Genomic DNA, 9404 nt, shown 5'->3' on the forward strand with positions numbered 1-9404 from the left:
AGGCAGTCCCAGGGTTTGCCCCGCCAGAGCTCTCTTCTCTTCTAATGTGTCCTGGAACGCCTCCCCAGGGCAGTGATGGAAACCGGGGGTATTAGTGGCTCTCCACAGGCTGCCAGGCTAAGTGGCCAGAAGAACAACACAACCCACAATAATACTTAACAAAACACACACACCCTGGTCTTATGCAGAGTATTCTACACAGAGTAAAAACGCAGAGTTGGGGGAGATCCCCGGTGCCACCAGGCAAAAAACACTATGTCACTATGATTGACATCTAATCAGGAAAAGACCTATGTAATTATTACATAGGAATAAGCCTTTTGCTTCGGGTTCCATCCGAAGCAAAAGTTGTTGCATCCAAAAGAGCAGGATTAAAATATCTAACTGAAATATTTACAAACTATACAAATATTTAAAATATTTACAAAATACTAAACTGTTTACAAACTATGCAAATATTTTAAATATTTACAAAATACTAAACTATTTACAAATATATAGTATTCATTAATGTACAAAAAACGTTACAGTGGAACGTTTGATGCTACTGCTTCATTTGATCCCAGTTAGATAGTGAAGCACGTGCACGAGATGGTAGTAGTAGTCGTAGTAGTAGTAGTAGTAGTAGTAGTGGCATGTGATGCAAGAAAGCAAGTGTATGAGCTTATGCAGCATTAGCCAAAAAAAAAAAAAAAATCACACCATTCCCTCCAAATACCTGTCCAGTTCCTCCTTAAATTTATAAACCTGTCAACTTCTACAACGACAGATGGAAGTTTGTTCCAGCAATTAACCACCCGCTACATCTGTTCTACATCTGTCTTTTCTTAATTTGAATTTGTGCCCCCTTGGGTTCGTAATCTGAACAAGTGGAAGGATCCCATCAGAATTCAGCGTGCTCAACCCATTCAAGGCCTTATACACCTCAATCAGATCACCGCGCAGGTGTCTAGTCTCCAGCCACTGCAATTTGCAGAACTTAAGCCTCTCTTGGTAAGAGCATCCCTTCATTCCTCTCACCAATCTTGTAAATCTACATCCTTCCTAAAATGAGACCTCCAGACCTGTACGCAGTACTCAAGGCGTGGCCTGACCATTGCCTTATACAGAGGGACAATCATCTCCTTCTTCCTGCTAGCAAAATTCCTATATATCATTGACAAAACCCCATGACCTGCCCTGGCAGCCTGTCTGCATTGCTCAGAAAACTTCATATCTGACTGCACAATTACTCCCAGGTCTTTTTCATTTTCTACCACCTTAAGTGTAGTACCACACAGTTGGTACGTTTCTTTGGGGTTACTTCTACCCATATGCAGTTCTTTGCATTTGTCAAGGTTAAACTTCAGTTGCCACTTCTTAGCCCATCTGCCCAAATTATCTAGATCCTGTTGCAGTAGCACACTGCAACAGGATGAACGTTATAGAGGCAGTTCTTAATAATTAATTGCATTTGTAGTGACGTAATTGCCTGACTTCCTTCTCTCATTGGCTCGAATAAATATCATTAGGAGGAAAACTTTTTTAATGTATAGAGAGACAAATAAAGTAAATAATAAAAATACTATTGCCATTCCATCAAGTTGCCATCCAATTCCGCTTTAATATTATAATTAAACATTTTTAATGTTACACTTTTTATCTTCTACTTTCTAAAATATATACAACAGCCTACAAAAAATATGGGAAGGTATGAGGGAAAAAAGATGAACATGGACCTCATAAAAATAATATGTTCCTGTCGTGAGAAATCATGAATCATGCTCTGGACTGTATTGTAGCATTATTATAAACTGTCGGTTAGATTTCGACCGCTTAGAAAATAACTCTGAGGCCTACACTAAAGGAATCACCCCGAAGGTATTGTCATGAATAATCAAAATGAGAATGTTTTTTTACTTTTGGTTTGAATTCCGTAAGTAAATGTGTACACGCTTCTCCTGCCTCTATTGAAGAACTCTAAAATTCTCCTCGTGCGCGATTGTCGTACAGTGCAAGTTCTTTTCTAAGCTGTCAACCTATCATATCCTTTTTCTTCCCCAATTCATTCGTACTTATCCGCTATAAACAGAGACAATCCCAGGTAGGGCTAAAAGGACTATAGTCCTCTCCTTATGGGCTTGGCGCACCCAGGGTCCTGAGCTGGATATCACCATTCTTCTCTTTCTTGGTGATGCCTCTCTCTCTCTCTCTCTCTCTCTCTCTCTCTCTCTCTCTCTCTCTCTCTCTCTCTCTCTCTCTCTCTCTTTCTCTCTCTCTCTCTCTCTCTCTCATGGTAACTCGGGAATATTTTTTGGCTGGTGCAGCATAAGCTTCATGCTTCCTTGCACCATATAGCTAATAATAATAATAAAAATAATGTGGATTTTTTTACTGCTGTATATGATGATTAAAATCATTATGACTACCCATGACGCTACTTTCAGTAACTCCTTTTAGAAAATTCTGGGACCGCTCCTGGTTATAAACTACACTTAATGACAATGTTGATGGCTAAAATTTCAATTTAAAATAAAAATGATTCATAAATTTTGTTTAGCGAAAGTCGTTTTATACCTTGATTTTTATCGGCCACATTTGACTCATGACTCCTTTCTTCATTGTTGCTAAGGAAGCCGTGCTTTAATCCTTCGTTTGCAGTTATTCTCTTTATTGGTTGTTCATTCAAGCATTTCATAATAAAATCAAGACAGATATGAACATCGTCTTGAGCAATCTCAGACATTGGAAGCGATGTGTCCAGATAAGTAAAAAATTCTTCCCTTTTCAGAAGTCCCAGAAGAATAGGACGAACATCCTCGTCCCAACACGTACAATCGGGAACTTCGTGTAACAGTGTTCCTTGTGTGAAAGTCTCCATGACCATGATTCCAAATCCCCAAATATCAAAACTTTTGCCGTTAATTGGCTCCCGTGGATGACTTCCACAAGCTTCGGGTGGACGATAGCAGTATGGTAAACCTACGTCGGACAGTTGCAAATAATTGTCTATTGGAGCGAGAAAGGAAAAATCACTCAGCAGTGCCGTTGAGTTAAAAGATATCAGGACGTTATCCTCTTTTACGTCCAAATGGCAGAAACCAATGGAATGAAGATATTCCAGCCCAGAAAGTGTTTGTTGTAGCCATCGCTTTATGGTATGGAACGCTGACTTGTCATTCATAAAATCAGGATCCCACAGAAAGTCTCCCAAAGTTTTTTGCTGAAGAGGCGTTATGAAAAATGTCAGGCTATTTTTTAATGCTATTACTTCTGAAAGCGGAAGTATATTTGGGTGCTTCAAATTGGGCCATTGGTCTAGTTCCCACTGTGTCAAATTTTTTTCCTCCACAATCTTGACTGCTACTTCTTCACGTCTCATTGGATCCCACATTTTTACTACGTCTCCATACGTTCCGCTTCCCAAACGTTCTATGTAACGAAATTCATACCTAACTTTTAAAATGGACAGAGCTTTACAAATGACTTCTCTTCTGTCTTCAGACATGATGACTCTTCTATAACTTAGAAAGACAATACCATATTAATTATAGTGTTGGTAACTTTTCACTTAATAAGCAGAAAATCATTTTAGGAGAGCACAAATCTAATTGTATTTAGATTCTGTAAACCCTCAGTTTCCTATTTTCTTTTCTATAAAAAAAACAATTAAGTGAAAAAATTTGATGGACAGTGAAACTAGTCATTGTTGTTTAAAATACTGAAGACCTCATTGTTGTCAGTTTTCATTCTTTTGTAAAACGCTGAACCTCCTGTGTTCTCTGAGAAGGTTTTTTTTTTTTTTTTTTTTTGAATGCTGAAATCACAATGGATTAAAGTTAGGGATATATATATATAATATTCATTTTAGAATGTATTAGAGAACGTTGCAGTGTTTGGTACATAGGTTGCCACGCTTAGAAGATGCTAGAAAAGTAGGAAGGATTTAAAAAAAAAAAAAAGTAAAATAAATAAAAGAGTACAGAAAAAGAAAATTATTCCTAATGCAAAAATCAATGGCGAATATCAGGTTATATTTAAATTATATAAATAGAGTATACGTGTAATAATCTAAGAAGACTTAAGATTTATATAAGAAGCCCAAAAATATAGATAAGTATAATAATGAATTGCAAGAACTAAAGGTATATGTATTAAAACAAATGTACATTAAAACCCCTCCCCCAAAATAAAGAATACTTTCATGGTCAGTATCTTCAGGGACCACTAAAATCATAATCTCTTCAGGATATGGAGTTTCGAACTTAAGTACCAATGTAGACAAAGGGTCTAAAGATATTAACAAATGGTTAGTAAAGGAATTTATAAAATCATCACTATAGATAAAGCTTTTAGTCCAGACACTATGTAATGATAATACGTTTTATTTATTAAATAATGATCAAAATGTAGCCGAATGCTAAAAACAATTTAGAAAATCATCAATATAGATAAGGAGTATAGTCCAAAGCAGTGGCGTAGCTACCATGTAGGCAGGCAAGGCAATTGCATGCGGGCCCGGGTCCTTTAGGGGCCCGGCGTCTTTGGCTGTCTCCTGTTTTTGCAATTTTCATTAATTAAGTAGGGTCCCGAACATGTTCTTTGCCTCCGGGCCCGAAAAAGGGTAGCTACGCTACTGGTCCAGAGCCAGAGGTTCCAAAACTTTCTCGGTTCACGGCTCCCTTAGTGTCTCAGTAATTTTTTCACGGCACCCCTAGGCCAAAAGAAATACCAGACAGTTCCGTTTATCAAGTAGTTAGGTCCAAACAACTTAATAAATAATGTTGAAACTGTGAACTACCTCGAGTACCTTAGTAATTCGCGCGGTGTCTGACAGATGTCGAGTATCGCTGTGTTTCTCGGCGCCTCCGTAGCCAGGTGGGAAGGAGCAGCAGTGCATAGCACACGCTTCTTGATTAGACCGGGATTCGAGCCCGTCACCACCAAATACGGAGGATGCGGAAAGGTCAGGGAATGACCACCGCATATTCCCGGATCAATATGGCCTTAGTTACTAATGCTCGTAAAAAAAAAACGAATCAACCAAACGCTGTGTTTCTCTCGAAAATTTAAAATATCCCGTGTCGCACAATTTGGGAACCGCTGGTCCAAAGGCTATGTAACTGATAATACATTTTATTTATTAAACAATGACTAAAATGTATCTGAATACATAATCTCAGGAAACTAGGTGGCAGGACCTGCCAGAGTAAACTACAACTACTGGGTACCTGGTCTGCCTCCACGGGGCGAAGTGTGGGCAACGTCGGGCCTCAGCAGGGGTCTGGCGGCTAAATGGCCAGAAGAACAACGGTACACGACATCACACACACCTCAAGATCCATATACTTTTAAATCTCTGGCCTTTACAGTGAACTGTATCACACCACAATGTAAACTACGCAGAGATGGGGGAAACCCCTGGTGCCGTTCGACCCTAAACACACTTTACACTTTACTTTTCTATAATTTAAATGTTACGTATGGTAGCGTCTGGACTATACTCAATCCGCTGCAAGATGGAGACCTCACCAAGTCATGTTGAGAAAATGAACCATAATCTGTCACGCTAGTCCAGTGCGGGTTGACAGATCGATCGTATTTAGCAGTCCATATATATATATATATAATAAGAAACAGAACCTGCTACGCAGGCAAGAGAACTTTGACCAACCTTAAGCATATTCTAGAATAGGTGTGTGTGTGTGTGTGTGTGTGTGTGTGCGTGTTTGAGGGTGGGGAGAGCTGGAACTCGCGACATTAAATTATAACTTCGACGAATGAAATTACGCTTCAAAGAAGTTAATTGACAGGCAAGCCATGTCACAGTGTCTACTGTGAGCAGACATCGAAAAAGGTGTCTGCTCAGTGAAATACCCAACCTGCTACTTGCGTAGCCTAGTTGTTTCCTAGTCTCTATGTAAAGAATTCCTAGAGTAGGCAGGCTTAGCATGAATTTGAAATTCTTAGGCTTAGCATGAATTTGAAATAAAAGAGGTATTACGTATGCAGACTATTTGGAAAATCTAGAAACACAGTACAGTGGTACCTTGGTTTGCAAGCATAATTCGTTCCGGAAACGTGCTCGTAATCCAAAGCACTCGTATATCAAAGCGAATTTCTCCATAAGAAATAATGGAAACCCAGATGATTTGTTCCAAAACTCAAAAATATTCATATACTGCAAAAATGATTAATACAAAATACATACATACCTTTTTATATTTTTAATATTTAAATTTAATATACATAAAGCAATCGAATTTATTAATTATTGGGTAGGACGACTTTCAATGTCACTAACGGAATCACTGCTATCTGTTGACTTTTTCTTTTTGTGCGACTTTAACAAGGAACCTATCCAATGACACTTGCTTTTGTCTCCTTTTGAGGATTTCACGGAAATATGACATTGCATTGTCGTTAAACAGATTCATCGCTCGCACTGCCACAGCCTTACTCGGGTGGTGCTTTTCTACAAAATTTTGGATTGTTTCCCACATTTTATACAACTCCCTAATCTCATTTGAAGAGAGAAATGTCTCCATTTTTCTTTCCTCCTCCTCAGACGAGATCTCCTCCATAACCTCTTGCTGTTGCTCGCGATGCAGATCCATCAGTTCGTCGGTGGTAAACTCCTCGCCATGTTCCTCCACCAGCTCTTGAATGTCGTCCTTATTCACCTCCAGTCCTATGGTCGTCCCCAAGGACACAATTTCATCGACAACTGGCATCTCCTGTTCATGAGCAAACCCCTCAACGTAATCAGACCACAGTTTTCTCCAAGCAGAATTGAGGGTTCTCTTGGTGACCCCATCCCAGGCTTTATCGATGATCTTGAGGCAGTTTACGATGTGGAAATGATTTTTCCAAAACTCTCGGAGGGTAAGGTTAGTTCCTTCGGTCACTTCGAAGCATCGCTTAAATAGTGCCTTGATGTAAAGCTTTTTAAAGTTCGAAATGACCTGCTGATCCATGGGCTGGAGTAATGGAGTAGTGTTGGGAGGAAGGAACTTGACCTTAATGAACTCGAATTCTTCCAATAAGTCGTCCTCAAGGCCTGGAGGATGAACAGGAGCATTATCCATAACCAGCAAGACTTTGAGTGGCAGTTTTTTTTTTTCTAAAAGGTATTTCTTCACTGCGGGACCGAAGACCTCGTTGATCCACTCAACGAACAAGATACGAGTGACCCAAGCCTTGCTGTTGGACCTCAACATAACGTTTAACTGGCTCTTCTGCACCTTGCATTTCTTGAAGGCTCGTGGATTCTCAGAATGATACACGAGCAGGGGCTTGACTTTGAAATCACCGCTTGCATTAGCACACAGCAAGAGGGTGAGACGGTCTTTCATGGGCTTGTGACCGAGCATTGCATTCTCTTCTGCTGTAATGTAGGTCCTCTTTGGCATCTTTTTCCAAAAAAGCCCCGTCTCATCGCAATTAAAAACTTGCAGGCAAGAGAACTTTGACCAACCTTAAGCATATTCTAGAATAGGTGTGTGTGTGTGTGTGTGTGTGTGTGCGTGTTTGAGGGTGGGGAGAGCTGGAACTCGCGACATTAAATTATAACTTCGACGAATGAAATTACGCTTCAAAGAAGTTAATTGACAGGCAAGCCATGTCACAGTGTCTACTGTGAGCAGACATCGAAAAAGGTGTCTGCTCAGTGAAATACCCAACCTGCTACTTGCGTAGCCTAGTTGTTTCCTAGTCTCTATGTAAAGAATTCCTAGAGTAGGCAGGCTTAGCATGAATTTGAAATTCTTAGGCTTAGCATGAATTTGAAATAAAAGAGGTATTACGTATGCAGACTATTTGGAAAATCTAGAAACACAGTACAGTGGTACCTTGGTTTGCAAGCATAATTCGTTCCGGAAACGTGCTCGTAATCCAAAGCACTCGTATATCAAAGCGAATTTCTCCATAAGAAATAATGGAAACCCAGATGATTTGTTCCAAAACTCAAAAATATTCATATACTGCAAAAATGATTAATACAAAATACATACATACCTTTTTATATTTTTAATATTTAAATTTAATATACATAAAGCAATCGAATTTATTAATTATTGGGTAGGACGACTTTCAATGTCACTAACGGAATCACTGCTATCTGTTGACTTTTTCTTTTTGTGCGACTTTAACAAGGAACCTATCCAATGACACTTGCTTTTGTCTCCTTTTGAGGATTTCACGGAAATATGACATTGCATTGTCGTTAAACAGATTCATCGCTCGCACTGCCACAGCCTTACTCGGGTGGTGCTTTTCTACAAAATTTTGGATTGTTTCCCACATTTTATACAACTCCCTAATCTCATTTGAAGAGAGAAATGTCTCCATTTTTCTTTCCTCCTCCTCAGACGAGATCTCCTCCATAACCTCTTGCTGTTGCTCGCGATGCAGATCCATCAGTTCGTCGGTGGTAAACTCCTCGCCATGTTCCTCCACCAGCTCTTGAATGTCGTCCTTATTCACCTCCAGTCCTATGGTCGTCCCCAAGGACACAATTTCATCGACAACTGGCATCTCCTGTTCATGAGCAAACCCCTCAACGTAATCAGACCACAGTTTTCTCCAAGCAGAATTGAGGGTTCTCTTGGTGACCCCATCCCAGGCTTTATCGATGATCTTGAGGCAGTTTACGATGTGGAAATGATTTTTCCAAAACTCTCGGAGGGTAAGGTTAGTTCCTTCGGTCACTTCGAAGCATCGCTTAAATAGTGCCTTGATGTAAAGCTTTTTAAAGTTCGAAATGACCTGCTGATCCATGGGCTGGAGTAATGGAGTAGTGTTGGGAGGAAGGAACTTGACCTTAATGAACTCGAATTCTTCCAATAAGTCGTCCTCAAGGCCTGGAGGATGAACAGGAGCATTATCCATAACCAGCAAGACTTTGAGTGGCAGTTTTTTTTTTTCTAAAAGGTATTTCTTCACTGCGGGACCGAAGACCTCGTTGATCCACTCAACGAACAAGATACGAGTGACCCAAGCCTTGCTGTTGGACCTCAACATAACGTTTAACTGGCTCTTCTGCACCTTGCATTTCTTGAAGGCTCGTGGATTCTCAGAATGATACACGAGCAGGGGCTTGACTTTGAAATCACCGCTTGCATTAGCACACAGCAAGAGGGTGAGACGGTCTTTCATGGGCTTGTGACCGAGCATTGCATTCTCTTCTGCTGTAATGTAGGTCCTCTTTGGCATCTTTTTCCAAAAAAGCCCCGTCTCATCGCAATTAAAAACTTGCAGGCAAGAGAACTTTGACCAACCTTAAGCATATTCTAGAATAGGTGTGTGTGTGTGTGTGTGTGTGTGTGCGTGTTTGAGGGTGGGGAGAGCTGGAACTCGCGACATTAAATTATAACTTCGACGAATGAAATTACGCTTCAAAGAAGTTAATTGACAGGCAAGCCATG

The 9404-nt window shown here is 40.0% G+C and overlaps 1 protein-coding gene across 1 annotated transcript; it reads right to left on the minus strand.

Moving 5' to 3' along the window:
* Positions 1-2506: 2506 nt before the first annotated feature.
* Positions 2507-3487, minus strand: LOC150085952 (uncharacterized). The gene has a single exon (XM_090374752.1). The coding sequence runs from the start codon at positions 3485-3487 to the stop codon at positions 2507-2509; it is 981 nt and encodes a 326-aa protein (XP_090230878.1).
* Positions 3488-9404: the final 5917 nt, after the last annotated feature.

This window comes from Mastigoproctus giganteus, chromosome 5 (assembly GCF_048544385.1).
Source record: "Mastigoproctus giganteus isolate SK-2022 chromosome 5, ASM4854438v1, whole genome shotgun sequence".
In the NCBI taxonomy this organism is placed as follows: domain Eukaryota; kingdom Metazoa; phylum Arthropoda; class Arachnida; order Uropygi; family Thelyphonidae; genus Mastigoproctus; species Mastigoproctus giganteus.

Excerpts from the sequence above, each read along its gene's own strand:
- LOC150085952 (XM_090374752.1), bottom strand. The coding sequence starts at position 3,487 with ATGTCTGAAGACAGAAGAGAAGTCATTTGTAAAGCTCTGTCCATTTTA.